The sequence below is a fragment of the Thalassophryne amazonica genome, chromosome 6, assembly GCF_902500255.1.
Source record: "Thalassophryne amazonica chromosome 6, fThaAma1.1, whole genome shotgun sequence".
In the NCBI taxonomy this organism is placed as follows: domain Eukaryota; kingdom Metazoa; phylum Chordata; class Actinopteri; order Batrachoidiformes; family Batrachoididae; genus Thalassophryne; species Thalassophryne amazonica.
The window spans coordinates 77459274-77479989 of NC_047108.1; the positions used below are offsets into that span (position 1 = coordinate 77459274).

At 41.4% G+C, this 20716-nt stretch overlaps 1 protein-coding gene across 12 annotated transcripts in view; it reads right to left on the reverse strand.

The window, feature by feature from the left end:
* Positions 1-1127: 1127 nt before the first annotated feature.
* LOC117512469 (ERC protein 2) overlaps positions 1128-20716 on the reverse strand; it is a 503700-nt gene continuing 484111 nt past the window's right edge. For all 12 annotated transcript variants that reach the window (XM_034172555.1, XM_034172554.1, XM_034172552.1 and 9 more), the window contains 2 exons: positions 15337-15498; positions 1128-1245 (listed from right to left, as the gene is read on the reverse strand). In XM_034172555.1, the coding sequence (XP_034028446.1) occupies positions 1219-1245; positions 15337-15498 (189 nt within the window). In that variant the 3' untranslated portion in view covers positions 1128-1218. The remainder of the gene's footprint in view (positions 1246-15336; positions 15499-20716) is intronic.

Below are 20716 nucleotides of genomic sequence, written 5' to 3' on the forward strand. Positions count from 1 at the left end.
GCTATGTGGGCTGCTCCGGCCCTGTATAGCTCGGCAACGCTCTCTTTCACACACGCACAACTGCAGACACACAAATGTGACGGTTAAATGCACACTAACTTTACAGCACAAGAAGACCATTTGCTCACACACAAGCTGGAGTGCTCTTCATCCCAAAAGCAATTCAGGGGCAGAGTGCACAACTACTAAGTTGGAGACAGAATCTGCTTGTGATGGTCCACCTGTGGATTATTGAGGGAAAAGAATAAGATGCACTGGAAACTATGACTATACTACACTACATGGTTTTCTCTGGCTTTCCCACAGAAATGCATAAGCACTTTTCTTCTCAGCCATTCTTCCTCAGCCTCTCATCTCTCACACCTACATATATATAAATCTTTGTGTCTGGTCCTTACACGTGGAGACGTGCTCTTAGTAATAAAGTAAGCCTCCCTGCACTGACCTCTTTCCACACATTTGTGCTCAAAGCCATCCTGAGCCTACAGGGGTGGGGGTGGGAGGCTTAGATATAAACCCCCCAATACAAGAATGACCATTTATGACTCTGCATTCTTCATTTTACACATTTTGAGCTTGTAGCCTAAAACCGTCATCCCTGTGCTGTGTTGTGTTGTAAGTTATGCACCCCACACACTGGCACAGAATGGGGTGGGGCAGCATGGTAAAAATTTACTATAACTGAAAACGCGCGGTGCAGACAGACAGCCTCGTCCATCTCTGTTTTTTCTCACCCTGTCATTTTTATCACCGTTGGGCCCTAGTAAGCTCTCTTTAGTCTGTTGAGTGCTTAGTTAAGTCTAATTCTGCACAGTTACATGTAGTCACAGAGTACAAGCACAGCATGCAGCGCTACCAGTGTATGAGCCCTTCACAGAAAAGCAGCCATAAACCTTTGAATCAACTGAGGCTGTTTAGTTGACTGAAATTCATAAGCAATGGGAGAAGGAGCCGTGTTCTATTACACTTCCCTCTGTCAGAGTTGGGTAATGGTGTGGTTATTGTGGTACCATCACCATGCCCAGCTAATCTTTCACAAGCCCGCTGAAGAAGTCTATTGTTCAGAAGATCGTTAAATTATCTGGGGAAAAACATACTGTATACACAGTAATATACACTGGCAAGGAGTATAATAACTCTAAATTTAGGAGGAAATAGCTGTGTATAGCAAAAGACTCACTGTGTTAAATTGCTTGCAGAGTTCCCATGGTGACAGCATCATGCCCATATTCCTTCTTCATCATCCTGTGAGGAAAAACAAGAAACGAAATCTCTTTGTAGTTATTAATACAACTGCCATCGTATTTTAAAATTTCAAACATGCAATGGTGGCCTTAGTGGCCAGCAGAGCCCTGCAATCAGCAAAAAAAGGCTTCACAAGCAACTTGACAGGCCTTTCTGTCTTTATAGCCATTATGAAGAGGGACTTGTACAGTATCATGAGGGAACATCAGCTACAGCATTTTGACCACGTGGCGTGTTTCTCTGGGAATCACAGAATATGCAGGCACCTCAGTGTTGACAACCTTGAATGGAGAAGGTCACGGTAACCCCCATGATTCACATGGCTGTGGCAAAAGATGGATACTTTTGTGTGGTGAGGATGGATCAGTTGTCTGCTTGGGTAACTGTCATTCTGGACCCAAAGTGATTCCATGGTGTGGCGGATAGGCCAATACACAGCACCAGCTTCAAGACTCTACCTGACTATTGTGCATGTTAAAATGCCAACAAAGCCCCCAATAGTAAGTTAACTGATCCTCACCTGTATCTATCAGAATCCAAGTTTTTATTGAGTTACTTATGGGACCTTTACCAGCCCAAGTCACTGATTCACTGACTGACTCGATAACTCCATTAATCTTATGCATGCTCTGCTAATCCGGTGGGGGGTCCATCCAACCCACAAACATATCTAAAAACATTGCACATTACACAGTTATGTATTTGCTAGAAAATCTGGTCCACTGGTTTAGTTTTTGGCAAGTGAGTCATATTACTAATCTCCTGGACTCTTGTGTGTTTTAATCTAAACAATACTGTTAATGCTCCTCAGTTGAAAAGGTGTATGATATCATTGAACACTCAGCTCACTCTGATTGCTTGAAGCCCGTCACTAAACACACAAGGGCTTTCCTAGCGGCTGAAACTGTGCAGACACCTGCTCTGCTAATAGGAAGGCTAATTCACTCAGACACTAACATTACAATGGATAGCATGAGCTGGCCTGCATAATGCTAAGTTAGACTCCAGCTAAGCTATGCTAGCATGACACTAGAGCAAAAATACACAGGCTCTTGGCCACAGTCCACTTTGGCTTTGGTCGGACTGAGTGGATGTGACATGTTCGGTAAACTCTGTAAGCTGCGTCAAAGCAGCTTAGCTATATATGTAATGGTCCTTCAATGGAACACACTTGATGCTAAATGCTAGGGTGTAGTGAATGGCTGTGACAGGCACTGTAAACACAGACAGACCTATAACCAATTATTCTGCCAGGTTACACACACACGCGAGCACATGGGCCAAATATCATGTGTTACTTCTCATAAACCTGAAGCAGGCAGTATGTTAAGTCCTACAAAAAAAAATTAAAAAGAAAACAACAACCAAAAAGGAAAGGTTGTATAATTCTGCCTCTGATAAACAGTTTATGGCTGTTTTCGATTTTCTTTCGAGTCTGTTGCCAAATATCTGGCAGTTGTCCTGGCACGGCTAAATGAGAACAACATGAACACAACATGGCCGTCAAAAGGCACACACAGCACGCTTAGACACAGACCTGGGATGCAGTCTCAAGAGGCTCAATCTACTTCCTGTGCTTGTCTCTAATGATTAAATTTCACCTGTCTGCTGACAGATTTAGAGAGAGGACAGGGAGAGCAGGCAGAGGATTGGGATGGACCCACTAACTGCAGCAGTCAGCTTTGAATGACATGTGATTTGGCTCCTTGGAGATCTTACAGAGTGTTCTTGAGCCTGTGTTTGCTAGTCCAATGCTTAAACGTGCCAGTTGTGCAAGCATGGATGGAAGAGCAAACGCAAATGACAAAACAGAAAAGAAAAAAAGAGTGAAAGAGAGAGACGTGCGGTCACTGTTATGTTATTCATGGCACTGGCTGCATCTTGGAAAGGCGTTGTGGTCTCCAGAGTAAGCTGCAGACCTTCTTCATCATCATTATCATTATCATCATCAATCATCCTTCGAGTGGCGTCCCCGGACCCAGCGCTGCACTGAACCACTGGCCCCGGCCACACATCGATATTACGCCGAAAAGTGAAAGATAGAGGCAGAGAGGGGGCAGACAGAAGTAATGAGAGAAAGATGGTTAGTGCGACGAAATAAGGAAGGGAAGCATGATGTATGATTGAACCAAATGAGTAGAAAAAGAACACTGAAAATGCAGAGAATAGGCAAAAGAACATAAACAAGAGGAAAGAATTGGAAGACAGTCTTATAGATAAACAAATACAGTGATTAATCACGTTTAGATGAAAGAGGGGGATTAAAGGAAGATGTGAGGTCCTGTGTTTGGAGGAAAAACAGCTACACCTCAGGGATTTTAGTGACAACCCCCTCCCCCCTGCTGTGCGATTTCCCCCCATCAGCTTGGCACATGCGCACATATGCAGACAGACGACACACACAAACATTAGGAGCCTTGGCGTGACCCCTGATGAACTTCCACATGGGGTCAAAGATCAGATATGAGGAAAAGAGGCGACTGGCTGACCTCTGTCAACAGGTAGCGTTCGCTGTTTCTCCGGAGTGCGCGCTTGACACAAGAGATCAACACAGGAACAACTTACCAAAATAATAAGTGGTTTTGCTGAAGTTTGCAGATAAAAATGGATGACCCCAAAGGTACTATGTGACATGGTGCAATCTATGCAGTTTACAGTTTCTGATATTCTTAATCACTGCATAACATTTAATGTATCTCTACTTTTTCCAGCTGTTTAAACCCTGACTTTTTATTTGATCCAACTGTTGCATCTATCACCTATCCATTGCCCCTCATAGGAAGCACTTGTATTTCAACAGAAGGCATAATGTAGGCAATCTGCCCGGATTTATGTGTTGTCTTATTAATTCCTACATTAACAAGTTTTCCCAGCAGCCCTAATGATACATTTTGTGAAAAGCTAGAAATGTACTTGTGAAGAGGTACTGTTTCATATGTTAAACACTATAAACACTCCTGCAGTAAACAGTGGTAGGCGATCATATTACATTATTTATAAGTGAAAATTAAAATTAACTATATGCATGCGTGAAGTTTAATAGTAAATAGTTGGTTGATTTACATACAGTTTGACCATATTATTTTAGCACTTTGTGAAACAATACATAAAGTAATTTTGTGGTCTTTCCTTTCAGTCACTTAAAATTTGGGTGCAGTAATCTGAGTAATTAAAGTGACAGGATGTAGGGGTGTTTATTAGCAGAAACAGAATAAAACATTAAGCGATGAGCTTAAAATGAGTGCTTCACATCTACATGGGAACGTGTCCTCTCATGGAGGTAGCTATATAGTAGCTGCCCAAACGTGACACACTTAGTCCATCTTTTGCTTTTTGCAATGGGGCCAAAAGACTAGAAAGAAGAGGAATTCGTGTTTGCTCTCCTGTACACTGTCTAATGGTTGCTACTGTAGCCTAACAAGTTTGAGAACACTCATGTTTGTGAAATGCAGGATCATATATTGCTTATCACAAGAGAAGACAGGGGAGCATAAATTCCCTGTTGCCAAAAAAAACAAAAAAAACAAAACAAAACAAAGAAAATGTGAAGGTGTTATGGGTGGTGACGGCATAAGGCAACCAGCAACCTCACCCTGAACTGGTATCAGATCAGCGTCGCCAATGACTGTAACCCAGTACAACCTGCCACATGGACGGATAGTCGCTTGTGAGTCAACAGCTATCTTGCTTTTCTGGTTTTATCTTTCATGTATTTTTATATATTATTTTTTAAATTGTTGTTATATGCATCTGTATTTTTTTATTTATTTATTTTTTTTATGTGTGTGTACCCTGGGCATGCTCGGCAAAGCACGGCACCAGCACATGGTCCCAGACTTGACTTGAGTTGGACCTCAACACTGGATGACACTAAATACTGCACACTGTAGCTTGAAAAAACTGAGGGAAATATTCACTGAATTTTTTTTACACTGAAATTTTTTTACATGACAGAAACACACACCTAGGCAGTATACATCCAACCAACCAACCAACCAACCAACCAATCACATTTGTTTATAATGTGCTTTAAAATATATATTCAAAGTGCTTGCAATTTAAAATAGAATTTATGTAGAATAATTTAAAACAGAGTCACATAAAAACAGGAACATAAAATGAAAACCAACATCACACTATGAATCACAGAAGGCTTAAAATAAAATATAATGGAAACCAATTAAAGATACTTTTTAAGCTGCAATTTAAACACCTCAGTTGAGTTTACTTGTCTGCATTGAAATGGAAAAATATTCCATAAATTTGGGGCCTGATGACAAAAGGCTCCATAACCTGTCAGCTCAAAAGGTTGAGCAAGATAACGAGAACCACCATCACTTACTAGTGTATATGTCAGAATGAAAATCTTAAAATCTCCCCTCACATGGACACGAAGCCAGTGAAGAGAAGCCAGCAGTGGAGTTACATGATCAAATCTCATCCTAGTCAAAACTCTAGCAGCTGTGTTCTGGATACTTTGAAGTCTTTGCATGCTAAAATGTGGGTAGTCAGAACATTAAACATGACTGTAGTCAATTCTGAAGGTACAAAAGCATGAATCAGTACCTCCGTAACAGCCATAAACAAAAGAGGTCTGATCATTACAATGTTCAATCATTCATTTTCTATACTCGCTGACTCCAATCAAGGGTCATGGGGGAGGGCTGGATCTTATTCCAGTACTCATAGGGTGAGATAAAACCTGGACAGGATGCCAGTCTATCACAGGGCCACATACAGACAAACACTTTCACACTTGCACGCACGTACGCACGCACACACACACACACACACACACGCACGCACACACACCTATAGTCAATTTAAAGTTTCCAATTGACCAAACTACATGTCTCTGGAAGTGGGAACAAGCTGGAGCACCCAGAGGAAACCCACACGAACACAGGAAAAGGACTACACAGAAAGGACTAGGTGGGAAGCGATCCCAGGACCATTGCAATATTACCCCAATGGAAAAAAGGTAGTCCTAGTCACCACTCAAATATATACCAGCAAATTAAAAGACAAAGGCTGTTCAAAAATCACAAGACTAATGGCACTAATGTGGAATCAATATCCATAGCCAACAGCAGATGGTTCACCACTTAAGTGAGTGTGGTTTCTGTGGAATGATGGACCCTAAATGCAGGCTACAGAGGTTCAAACAGATTATTTTCCATCAAATATGATAGCAGTTGATTCACAACCACTTTCTCAAGAATTCTGAAAAGGAACATCAGATTAGAACTAGGTCCATAGTTTGCCAATGCCCCAGGGTGAAAAACTGAGATTTTGAAGGAGAGGTCTTACCAGAGCAGTTTTAAAGCAAGCAAGAACAATCCCAGTAGACAGTAATAACTTACATTCATGACATTCATTACATTCAACATTCAGCACAATGGGTCCTAGCTATAACCACATATCTTCGACAAGCCAGACTGGCAATGAATCAACAAAGCAAATAGTACATTTAGCACCCATAACAGCCTTTGACAAATTCTATGGGGAAATACAACCAAATTCCAACCCAGAGTCAGAATGTGTGACAGACAATCCACAACAGACTCACAAATTTTTAGGAATCTGGCATTAAGTTCAGCAACAGCTATGGTGTAACACTTTGTATGCATGTATTATTGCTTCCTGTCCTGAAAATAAGCTAAGCTGATTTAAAGTTAACCACAGCCTGTGTTGGTTCACAGATAACATGAGACTTAATAAATCAAACAACATTTTCCCAGAATTTTTCATTAAACAACAGAGTCATATCTTATTATTTGACATTGACATAAATCATGACAGGAAGAACACTCATTTATAAGAATAATAATTCACTGGTTCCCCCAGTTAAACATACTACAGAATTTATATTATACAACTTTTCTGCAAGCTAATGTAATTCTTGAGGTCATGTCTGTAAGAAATGACTTGCTCTGTCTTGTTCCATTAAGTAGAAAAGAGCTGTTGCTGGCCACTCCTCCTTTCTCTTTTAAAATAATAATAATAATCTTTATTTAACCTGATAAAAAGCCCATTGAAATTGAAACCTCTTTTACAAGGGTGACCTGGCCAAGAAAGGCAGCAGCACAAGCCATAATAGACAAGTTAACATCATCATAACAACGTTAACAAATAAAATACAAGCAATATACAGAAAAAAAAACAATCAGCTTTGTCATTTTAATGACTTATAGGATAAAACAAATGAGAATTTAGAAACAAGGGCACTGTGCAAAATAATTCCGTTCACGGTCTCTTAAAATAGAGAGGAAGGCATTCAAAGAAATCAACCCAGACAGTTTCAATTCAGATCGGATGCCATTCCAATCAGAGGGAGCAGAAAAACTAAAAACTTTCTTTCCCATTTCAGTGTAAGCACAACATGTCATTCGAACGCAAAGCGTAACAGCTTTCAGATCTCCAAAGTAACGTGAATAAATAGATCTGAACCAGCCCAATAAGAGCCTTGTAAACCAGCATCATCCAATGTGTATATCACCTTACAGTCAAAGAAGGCATGCCAGCATTGGCATACAACTCACAGTGGTGGGTGAGGCGGCTACAACCAGTGATCAATCTCAAGGCACAATGATGCAGCAGGGTCATTGCCTGTAGACAACTGGTTGAAGCACACATATACACAACATTGTCGTAGTTCAGTAAAGGCAAGAACATATCAAGAGCTCCCAAGTAGGGCTGAAACGAGTAACTTGAGTAACTTGAATAATTCGATTACAAAAAATATTTGGGGCAAATTCCGTGCTTCAAAGCTCCGTTTAACATTGTAGAATACATGCTAGGCCTGTGTGTGGCGCTGTAGCATCCCCAGGGAAAAAAAAAACAGAAGAAGACTAGAGCATGCGTATAAGCTGTGTAAAAGTTAATCAATGTAGCACACCGAGCAAGTCACAACTCCGTCCAAGGCCACACTGAGAAACAGTCTCTGAAAGAAGATTCTCTCAGCAGAAGTCCAGTCTTTCTTCTGTGTTTTGCTCAGACTTGCACTGAGTGTTTCGTTTTTTAATTTTCACTTTTTTGGGCATGATTGCTGATGTTTAAAACGCAAAAGTACTTTATATCCGATTACTCAATTAATAGCCAGAATAATCGACAGAATACTCAATTACTAAAATAATCGATAGCTGCAGCCCTAATTCCGAGCTCTTAAGAAAAAACATGACTTATTTCTATAAAGGAAGCCTAGCTTCACCCTTAATTTGAAGCTCAAGTGTTTAAGATGAACTTTAAAAGAAAGCTCCATGTCAATAGTTAATCCCAAATACTTGTAATTGCTGACTAGCTTGATAGTTTTACCTCGAGCAGTTTTAATTGCTGGTATATTCTCCAAGGAAACAGGTGACTTTGAGAAAAACATTAATTTGTTTTTTCTGCATTCAAGAACAATTTGAATTTCTCCATACAGCACTGTACTAGGTCAAAAGCAGACTGCAAAAATTCAAATGCCTGTGCCACTAAGTTTGAACAACAATAGAATACAGGGTCATCTATATAAAAATGATAGAAGGCAGGGTGTGTCTCTGTCTCTCTCCCATAGACTGTGCAGGAGTGTCACCAACCAACTCAGCGGGCATCTCCGAAGTCTAATTCAAACCTAAATTTTGTTTATACCAGGGGATTTTCTACAGTACATGCACAAAGAGAGAATTGTGGAACTTTTTAGGATGTTCAACATGACTAACCAATTATAAGAGTAAGGGGTGGTGGCTAAGTGTTTCCGGTGCAGAAGGTTCCCGGTTCAAACCCACCCCTGCCCATTCTCCAATATGGAGTTGTGTCCGGCGTAAAACTTGTGCCAAATCAACTTGCAGATCCACCTCGGGTCTACTGTGGTGACCCTGAGTGAAACAAGGCGCTGAAGGGACTTACTTACTATGTAAATGTAACAATCTGATTATGCACAATATGACCTGTGTAAACCAAGCCTAGTTGATCACTTACTTACACAGTGTCAAGGTGTGAGTGAATGCTGTATATGTGCAGGTTTAAGTGTTTGTGTTTGGGAGATATTAAGGAAAATACAAGGGGATTTCCAGTGCATCTTTGACAAAAGACAAAAGTTGAGAAACATTTTACAAAGTCAACAAATATGTAATCGTGCATATTCAGTGGAACAGATGTAGGAATCTGGACCCAGGTAGAAATCCCCAGATATTCATCTTAAATCCCTGAATACACACACTTACTTCATCTTCACTGGGAATCCCCACTTGACAACAATAAGGTTGTGATGAGTTTGTACTGCATGCAAAGATCTTAAGAGAAACATAATTTCTCTTAGTCCTTGAAAATGTACTTCTCACGTTAGCAGTTCTATCTGGACGTACATATGATATCAACAAAGAGTCTTCTACTGCAATACATGCCTACGTAGGCATGCACACTTGTATGTAGGCTCATAGAAATGGACAAGTTCCTGTTTTGTTTCTTTTGTCAGAATTTTGTCCTGTGAGCAGGCTGTATAAGACAGCGATAAAAGCTCATACGAGAGCTGAGTGATATATAAACTAATCTAACACACAGATCACTATGATTAAAAACACTCATTTGGCAGTGCTCTCTATTCAGGCCCTTTATCTACAAAATGACATGAATTACTCTGGGTTGGTAGGAAACATTAAGGTTGAAGGAGACAGAAGTGAGTGAGAAGATCAGAGAGGGGAAATTACGCTTCACAGTCCCACCGCAAATGGCTGGTGGTGGGAATGAAAAATATGAAATCTCACCACCTTGAAAAGCATAATGAGAAAAGAGAGACCAAAAGAAGCTATCTTGTGTAAAAAAAAGCCGGGGGGGGGGGGTTGTATATTTCACAAAGGCAGAATTAAGAAACCCAGGATGAGACAACAACTGAAGCTGGATCTAGCCTAGGCTGAGCCAGACAGAGGAGGCGCAACTCAGTCAAGCCAGGTGTAAGTAATCTGGATAAAAGCACATTTATGGTTTTCTTCAACACACCACAAGGTTTACGGATACTGAAATAAAGAAATAGCAATAAAAGAGGGAGACAAAGCATGGTAGTCAATAGCAGACTGACTGAATGTGTACGTAGGATTAAAATCTGAATTTGCTGACCACTGCTTTTCACGGAAACCATTATAGTTATACTATTCAAGGAGTCAGTTGGTATTTGCACAAATTAACTGTTGTATGTTTTCTCTTAAAAGTGAACAGTGCAAGTCAAAATGCTAGACAGTTAACAGTCAAGATAAATATAAACATTAATCCACAATAGCAAAATATGTGTTAGCACACAAATCTCTCCCTCTATTATATTATGGTATATATATATCTTCATTACAGACACCTGCTACAGCGCATTAGGGCCACTAATTGAAGAAAATAAGAACAACCCCAGGTTTCTTTTCAGCACTGTAGCCAGGCTGACAAAGAGTCAGAGCTCTATTGAGCCAAGTATTCCTTTAACTTTAACTAGTAATGACTTCATGACTTTCTTTGCTAATAAAATTTTAACTATTAGAGAAAAAATTACTCATAACCATCCCAAAGACATATCGTTATCTTTGGCTGCTTTCAGTGATGCCGGTATTTGGTTAGACTCTTTCTCTCCGATTGTTCTGTCTGAGTTATTTTCATTAGTTACTTCCTCCAAACCATCAACATGTCTATTAGACCCCATTCCTACCAGGCTGCTCAAGGAAGCCCTACCATTAATTAATGCTTCGATCTTAAATATGATCAATCTATCTTTATTAGTTGGCTATGTACCACAGGCTTTTAAGGTGGCAGTAATTAAACCATTACTTAAAAAGCCATCACTTGACCCAGCTATCTTAGCTAATTATAGGCCAATCTCCAACCTTCCTTTTCTCTCAAAAATTCTTGAAAGGGTAGTTGTAAAACAGATAACTGATCATCTGCAGAGGAATGGTCTATTTGAAGAGTTTCAGTCAGGTTTTAGAATTCATCATAGTACAGAAACAGCATTAGTGAAGGTTACAAATGATCTTCTTATGGCCTCAACTCATCTCTGTGCTTGTTCCGTTAGACCTCAGTGCTGCTTTTGATACTGTTGACCATAAAATTTTATTACAGAGATTAGAGCATGCCATAGGTATTAAAGGCACTGCGCTGCGGTGGTTTGAATCATATTTATCTAATAGATTACAATTTGTTCATGTAAATGGGGAATCTTCTTCACAGACTAAGGTTAATTATGGAGTTCCACAAGGTTCTGTGCTAGGACCAATTTTATTCACTTTATACATGCTTCCCTTAAGCAGTACTATTAGACAGCATTGCTTAAATTTTCATTGTTACGCAGATGATACCCAGCTTTATCTATCCATGAAGCCAGAGGACACACACCAATTAGCTAAACTGCAGGATTGACTTTCAGACATAAAGACATGGATGACCTCTAATTTCCTGCTTTTAAACTCAGATAAAACTGAAGTTATTGTACTTGGCCCCACAAATCTTAGAAACATGGTGTCTAACCAGATCCTTACTCTGGATGGCATTACCCTGACCTCTAGTAATACTGTGAGAAATCTTGGAGTGATTTTTGATCAGGATATGTCATTCAATGCGCATATTAAACAAATATGTAGGACTGCTTTTTTTGCATTTGTGCAATATCTCTAAAATTAGAAAGGTCTTGTCTCAGAGTGATGCTGAAAAACTAATTCATGCATTTATTTCCTCTAGGCTGGACTATTGAAATTTATTATTATCAGGTTGTCCTAAAAGTTCCCTGAAAAGCCTTCAGTTAATTCAAAATGCTGCAGCGAGAGTACTGACAGGGACTAGAAGGAGAGAGCATATCTCACCCATATTGGCCTCTCTTCATTGGCTTCCTGTTAATTCTAGAATAGAATTTAAAATTCTTCTTCTTACTTATAAGGTTTTGAATAATCAGGTCCCATCTTATCTTAGGGACCTCATAGTACCATATCACCCCAATAGAGCACTTCGCTCTCAGACTGCAGGCTTACTTGTAGTTCCTAGGGTTTGTAAGAGTAGAATGGGAGGCAGAGCCTTCAGCTTTCAGGCTCCTCTCCTGTGGAACCAGCTCCCAATTCAGATCAGGGAGACAGACACCCTCTCTACTTTTAAGATTAGGCTTAAAACTTTCCTTTTTGCCAAAGCTTATAGTTAGGGCTGGATCAAGTGACCCTGAACCATCCCTTAGTTATGCTGCTATAGACTTAGACTGCTGGGGGGTTCCCATGATGCACTGAGTGTTTCTTTCTCTTTTTGCTCTGTATGCACCACTCTGCATTTAATCATTAGTGATTGATCTCTGCTCCCCTCCACAGCATGTCTTTTTCCTGGTTCTCTCCCTCAGCCCCAACCAGTCCCAGCAGAAGACTGCCCCTCCCTGAGCCTGGTTCTGCTGGAGGTTTCTTCCTGTTAAAAGAGAGTTTTTCCTTCCCACTTTCGCCAAGTGCTTGCTCACAGGGGGTCGTTTTGACCGTTGGGGTTTTTCCGTAATTACTGTATGGCTTTGCCTTACAATATAAAGCGCCTTGGGGCAACTGTTTGTTGTGATTTGGCACTATATAAATAAAATTGATTTGATTTGATTTGACTAAATATAAATAGATACCTATATATGACACTATTTGGGAACTGCTGGAATGACTTTGAGTCAAATAAGCACTTACCTGTGATGTGCAGCACCAATGCATACTTCCAGACCTGATCTAACAATGTTATTTTGCATCACCTCACTAACGTGCATCTGATATTAAATTTACTGGCAAAATCTGTGGTGTGCTGAGGTTCTTTCCTTGACAACAAAACCATATATATATATATATATATATATATATATATATATATATATATATATATATATATATATATATATATATATATATATATATATATATATATATATATATATATATATATATATATATATATATATACGAGGTCTCTTAGATAATAAACCGACCCTTTTATTTTTTTTTTTAACTATATGGATTTGAATGACATGCGATTACACCAATCATGCTTGAACCCTCGTGCGCATGCGTGAGTTTTTTCACGCGTGTCGGTGACGTCATTTCCCTGTGGGCAGGCCTTGAGTGAGATGTGGTCCCGCCCTCTCGGCTGAATTCCTTTGTTTCACACGCTGCTCGAGACGGCGCGCGTTGCTTTATCAAAATTTTTTCTGGACCTGTGAGGAATATCCGAGTGGACACTATTCGAGAAATTAAGCTGGTTTTCTGTGACAAGTTTAACGGCTGATGAGAGATTATGGGGTGTTTCTGTCGGTGTAAGGACTTCCCACGGAGCGGGACGTCCTGCAGCGCTTCCAGGCGCTGTCGTTGGCCTGTTTCGAGCTGAAAACATCCTAATTTAAGGCTTAATTCACCCAGGACATCGTGAGAGAACAGAGAAGATTCAGAAGAGGCCGGCATGAGGAATTTATGCGGACATTCCAATGTTTAAGGACATTTTTTTAATGAAAGACGTACGCGCAAATTCGCCGAGTCGTTTCCGTGACGACTCGGCAAATCTGTGTGCGCCGCGACAGGAAAAACACCTCCGTGTTGAAAACCATTTGTAGAATTCAGGCGGCTTTTAATGGCTTTCAACAAGTGAGTAACTGAGAAATTGTTTAACAGCTTGGGCATGTTCCAACTTGCCCGTTAAGATTTCCAACGGAGGTGTTTTTCCTGCCGCGACCCCCCGCGGTCGGGTCCAGCCCGACATGCGACTCTGCCGCACGTTCTTTCATTACAAATGACCGTTAACAATGGAATGTCCGAATAAACTCCTCATGCCGACTTCTTCTGAAAGTTCTCTGTTCTCTGACGACTTACTGCGTCAACAGAGCCTGAAATGTGGAAGTTTTCAACTTGAAACGGCGAGACGCTGCCGCCTTGAAGCGCAGATCGCCGTCAGGCGCCGTGGGCCGTCCTTAAAGCGACACTACCAGACCAAATCTCTCATCAGCCGTTAAAATTTTTACCGAAAACCAGCTGAATTTATTGAATGGTGTCCACTCAGTTGTGCCTTACAGTTTTGAAAAAATTTTTATCAAACAAAGCAACAGTCTCTGAGCCATTCCTAAACAATGAAAAAAATCGACGAGCGGGTGGACGACTCCTCACTCAAAGACTGCCCACAGGCGAATGACGTAACCGACAGGCGTGAAAAAACTCTCGCATGCCCACGAGGGTTCAAGCATGTCTGATGTAATCACACGTGATTCAAATCCATATGGTTTTTGAAAAAATAATAAGGTCGGATACTTTTCTAATAGACCTCGTATATTTTTTTTTTTTTTTTTTTTTGGAATTTTCCAGTTCAAATTTGCCACTTTAGTCTTAGAGAGTATAGCTGGGATTTTTTTAAAGGGCAAATATATAACTTTTAAATTTTACCAATTTCATCACAGAGACATTTCCCCCCCTTCATGAATTTACCATTTTAACTTCATTAAAGATTTTTCTTGGAATAATATATTTGGTGTCCTAATTCTTCTTCTTCTTCTTCTTATTATTATTAATAATATTATGAGACCCTGTTATAGACAGGCAGCCTATTCAGGTTGTACCTTGCCTCTCACCCAATGATGTTGGTATAGGTTCCACTCCCGTGACCCTTGGCAGGAACAAGTGGGTATAGAAAATGAAGGAATGAATGAATGGTCCTCATATTATCAGTCATTATTAATCATCTCAACAACTACAGCAATATATTCATTAAAGTTCTACCTTAAACAACCATATGAACAGTGATCTCCAGGAACACAATATAACAGTAAAAATGTCATGTGAATGACTACTGCTGCAATAATTGCCAAAATGTTAACACATGAACAGTATTACACTGAACTGTAATAATTACCTGTGGTATTTTAGTGTGGGTTAATGATAATTCAACACACTACATAATTGGACTGACTGCAGACTGAACAGAAAAAGCACCAGGAATAATCAAACCTGGCTGTGAGTCTGGTCTGCACCAGGCTAGCTGAACACAATATGTCTGCATAAATTAACCATGCAGACATATTGTGTCTTTCATGAAACTGATTCATGGCTAAAAGGTCTGTGAATGCATGCATGTGCTTTGCTTTGCTTTAATACTGACCTGTTCCATTTGGGGTCGTTGGTTCATGTGGGGGGGGCCCCTTGGTAAGCTGCGGTGATGCACGTTTGCCAGATGCATGTGGTGGTCGTGGTGAGGATGATGTTGAGGGTGCATGTGCTCTTCTTCATAGTTATCTGTCATCAGCGTCATTCTGCTCTGCGTCTGAAATAAGGAAGATAAACAAGTAACTTTACAATGTGCAATGGGAATCTGTGAATAATGGACCATTTATTTTCCAACAGTGCTTTTTCCTTTTCTGAATCATGTCCAGGGCATCGGAACGATTAGCAGTGGGAATCTTTGGATGAAGGGGGAAAGCATGTTGAAAGCTGTCACAGATGATAAAACAGCACTGTTAACAACATCTGACAGCCCATAAATTCAGTCAGTTGAAGTGCCTGATGAAAATATCGTAAGACTGTCGAAAGTCATCCATATTGCAGATTAGCATTTAATTAGATCAGACAAACCCGAGTAAGAACAGTTAGTGAGCGTTTCACACAACCTCAGGCCACGGGCATTCTGGCCGAGTAAAGCGTTTATTTTAGATGTCTTTGATTAAAACTACCCTCAAATATGTATCTTTCGGCATAGCTGTAAATGGGCGGGTATGTCTTGTTTTTCTGTGGCTGCACATCTGTGTGTGTTTGAGCAAGTGATTGTGGAAGAAGCTGTCATACTGCCAACATCGTTGCTTTGGAGGGAGATAACAGCCGCGGCTGAGTAACATTAACAATCAGCCGTATTCCTGTGCGGCCAGTTGTCTGCAAGACAGACAGAGACAGAGTGAGTGCAGATATATTGACAAGCTCAGCTGTATTCCTTTAGCTGGAGCTACTTCCCTCGAGGGTGGACACAACCATCGGACAGAGAGAGAGAGAGAGAGAGAAAAAACTCAAGGTGGAGTTGTGTTTGAGATGGTGAGTCGAAGGAAAGATATGTACGCATCTCTCAACCATAATGTTCTATAGCTTTTCCTTGTTTAAAAGAGAGACAGCCAGGAAAGGAAGAGCCAAAAACCCTGAGTCAGCTGCAGGGACAGGACTGCGCCTGCGGGCTGGGGATATCACCGCTGAGATAAGGAGTAGAAGCTTAAAGACTGGGGAAATGAGCCAGCTGGGATCACAGGAGAGGATATGGCTGGAATTAAAGAGGTTAGCAATTAGGTTCAATGAAGGGCTACTTAGACATACTGACACCTCAGTGAGGAGATAAAATGAACAGTGAGGGAACAGACAAGGATCCAGATGGCAGACCATGGTTAAATTTAAAGGCTAGGCTGGGTCATGAAGCCCTCTAAGGCCTGAGGTTTTGACAAGTGTCACTGGGTGGGGCCAGGCTGAATGCATCAGATGCAGATTGGTCCTATACAGGCCATGAGGCCCATTGGTGCCGGTGCTCATCCTCTGATTTTATATTGTGAAGTGGATGAGATCCAATAGCTCCTCAAAGAAGGGACATCAGTCCAGCACAGTTTATTTTCCTAGCCAAAGCTGTTACCAGCTGCATGGACTGGGACAATGCACATGAACAGTGTGACCAGGAATTATTCCAGGTCTACATATTGTCAGTTCATCTCCTAACCTATTACAATGTATTCTCATGACACGTTTCGAAAGTTATCAGACAAAAAGTAAAGTGTGACATTTTATACATATTCATGCAAATCTCCAAATGCATATATAATACGCATTTATTTCATAAGATCCACCACGCAAGTGCCTCAGTGTTGATCCCAGCAACTGGAAAAGGCCAAATGTTCCACCTGGTTGCAGCAGATAAATGGCTACTTTTGAGACGTGAGGATAGACCGACTGCCTGGGTAGCTGATTTCCAGGAGTCAAGGTATTTCCATGGTGTGGTGGACATGGCGACACAGGGCATCAGTGCATGCTTCCAGTCCTGACCTAAAATGTAAAATTTTATAAAGCAGTGCAAAATCCTTGAAAATTAAAGTATAACACAGATAATAGAATTGTTTTGACAAACCTCATATATTTAAATGCATTCATCATAAACAAAACAAGTTTATTTTATTTAATTAAAACAATTATTGATGTTTGAATTAATAGAGTTAATTTAATTGGTTTGAGGTAATTCCACAAACAGCTTGATTTGGAACTAACATCAGGGTTTACAGTATAATCACAACCATATTTGGTAGCAAAGCTGCCAAAAGACTGTGCATGTGTGTTCCGCATGCACGTACCCATATTTAATATTTAATGACCTGAGACGCAAACACAAATGAAGGTAGTGATGAATTACTCCTGGAAGAGACTGACTGTGTGGTCAGGACACAGCAGATGGGGCCATCCGGTTTATTCAAACATTCTATCATAGCTTTATTCTTGTGTGCATGTGCACAAGTATATATGCACTTTTGCGTAATAAGTTGTCATACATCGTGTCTGTGGAGTGGAATTTGTATTTTAATTTGTGGTTTGGAGGAGTGAATCGTTCCTTAATGACCTCCAGGCAGACCAGACACAGGTGGAGAGGAGGGTGCGGCGGTGCGTGGAGCGGCTCTGTAACGATGTCTGCGTGTGTCCCTGTATGTTTCAAAGTGCAGCTGCTGGTGTAAACATGGCAGTGATGATCCTGCTGCTGTGTTCACAGCTGCATCCCAAACCTCAGTCCAAGCCCTCTGTAAATCACAAGTCAGCCATGATTACAGCAGGGCTGCATTAACACACATGGACACAGCAAGCCGAGAAGAAAGACCTTGAACAAACATGCAGCTGGAGGAGGCTGCACAAAGTTTCACGACACTTACATGTATTCCTTAATCAGGTCCGTGACAGTGTGTGTGTGTGTGTGTGTGTGTGTGTGTGTGTGTGTGTGTGTGTGTGTGTGTGTGTGTGTGTGTGTGTGTGTGTGTGTATGTGTCTGACATTCTTATGTGATCCCACTGAAATCAGCGTAGAGTTACAAGTAACCGAGCTCCGAGCTGAAAGATTGTTTTACATAAAAAGTGTCTGTGGCACGCCTCTGACGGCTCAACATTCATCTTTGTTCTACAGACAGAGGATGGATGGTTAACCGAGTCGACAAAAGAAAGGCAAGAAAGAGAGACTTCCTGAAAATGGCACACATGTGAGATTTCCAAATTCATCTTTTTTTCAGCTTCAAAGCCTCCCTGATGTTTGGCCATCTATCATTAGAATGGGATCACTTTGAGAATTCCCACAGTGGGACACATTTATTCTGACTCTCTCCTCAGGGAGTCTAAACACTGCAGTCCTCACGGCTGTGTCATGGCCTGTGATGAAGAACGCTTCAGAGGGTTATAAACTGAGGAAGGAAAACTAAGTTTATGTTTGACGGCTGGCTTTACGCACACACACAAACACCCAGACACGTGAGCATCAAAAAATGGGCAGCGGGAAAGTCACATGAGGCACTGCTATCTGCAAATCTATCCGCTGTGTCCAGATCAGCTTTCTCCTAAGAAAATCAGCGTCGCATAATTCTCCGGCATTTCCTGGTCAGACTCCTTCCGCCATTGACTGCTTGGGACCACAGGAAGGCAACCGTATGTGTTTCACTGGGTCAAAGACAAAAGAATGTGTGTCATGTTGGACAACACGCTCTCCAGACGATTCATTCTGTGGGGTGGAAGAAATCCAGATTCAGCAAAGACACCCCCCCCCCACCCCACACACACACACACACATACACACTCCACTACCACCAGCAAAATGGGAACGTCTTTCTTTGTAACCTCAACAGTGTTAATAGATCACAGTGCTGTGAAAACGTATGATTCAGTGGTTTATTCTAAGGGCCACTTCACACATAACACGAAAGACGCAGAAACCGGAAGGAAATCCCCAAACCAAAAACGAAATGGGTAACTGCAAAACATTCCACCTGCTGGCGGGAGGGACACACAGTCGAACAGGCGTGCACGATGCCGCAGTGATGGTATCATGCACGCTCGTGTTCGCGCACACAAACACAGTGCAAGTAGAAAGTCACACACACAGCAGTGGAGCAAAATATTAAAAAAACACCACAATTTATATTACTTAATTCCTGTTATAAAGCGCAGAGTTAGATTCTGCCTAGACGTACACCAGGAAGTAATGAAATTACATGGATTAATGTTCACCCTTTTATGTTTTACATGAATTATCTGATCCGCCCCTCTCATGAAGACATCAGCCAGGCTCCCGTGTCATGAAATCATCAGCTGGCATGGCGTGTCCACCACGCAGTAATCTGCTGGTGACAGCATTACAAATGTGAAATGTGTTTTAATTATTACAATGTGGGGAAATCTCACATGTGCCTCATGGTGATTTTCTGCATAGTACAATATTCACCAGCATTGTGGTGCACTGACGCAGCGCTCAGCTGAAGCGATATGTGCTTTAATGTATTTCCACATGAGGACAGCAAGCCGACGTCCGCACCTCACGGCAATGTTATGCCAGGTCATATCCTACAAGCCAGTACTGGTGTTCCCCAGCTGTGACTTGTGAGCACAGATATCTGAACAGCTGCACACTGCAGGGGGACACGTCTACCTTTGTCTGCGGACCTCGTCAGCTCACTGAAAAACAGGCTCACTCTCTGTTCCTTTATACTGTGATTTTCATTTTATGTATGTATTATTAAGTGACATCAGACTGCTTGGCTGGCTTCACATCATGCCACGTGCTCAGATGCTGGCTGGTCCTCATGTGATCGTGTCAGTACATAATTATCAGCATGTGGTGAGGGCTTGAGCGCCCGCACACGTGCATTGCGTGTTCACTAACTGAGCTGCAGTACACAGTGGTCAGCGACCGGACTCGATGTTGGATACATGGTGTGTGTGTGTGTGTGTGTGTGGGCGTTCAGGACAGTCACGCCCATGTGTGTTGCTAGGCGATGCCACACTCGTGTTGCACTTAGACAAATTTCACAGACAACTCGAATGTGGTTGCCTGCACTCTACTGTCACAGCAGGAGCGTGAATAGCTCTGCCTTTCTAAGTGTCCAGCGAGAGGTGTTGGATGTTCATGTGGAACACCTGGAATTTGGACAACACGTGCCGAGAATGGGATCGAATGAGCATGCGCAGGGCACTCACTGTCTTTCAGATGCTGGTGTGCGCGAATGGTTTTAGCAACAGCTGTACGAGGCAGCTCTGATTTTTTACGAATGGCATTTAACTCCTACTTCATGAGCCATTCTGCCTCAATCGTGTTATGTGTGAAGGGCCCCCAAGTTTGTGTACATCTTATTTTTAACGAGTTTCAGATTCAGACAACTTCATTGATCCCAAACAGGGCAATTAATTTGCAGCTTACCCCGCCCATAATCACACCACAGCAATCACTGTTGCGTGTCAAAGCACAGACCAGACCAACAAACAAATAAATAAATAGAA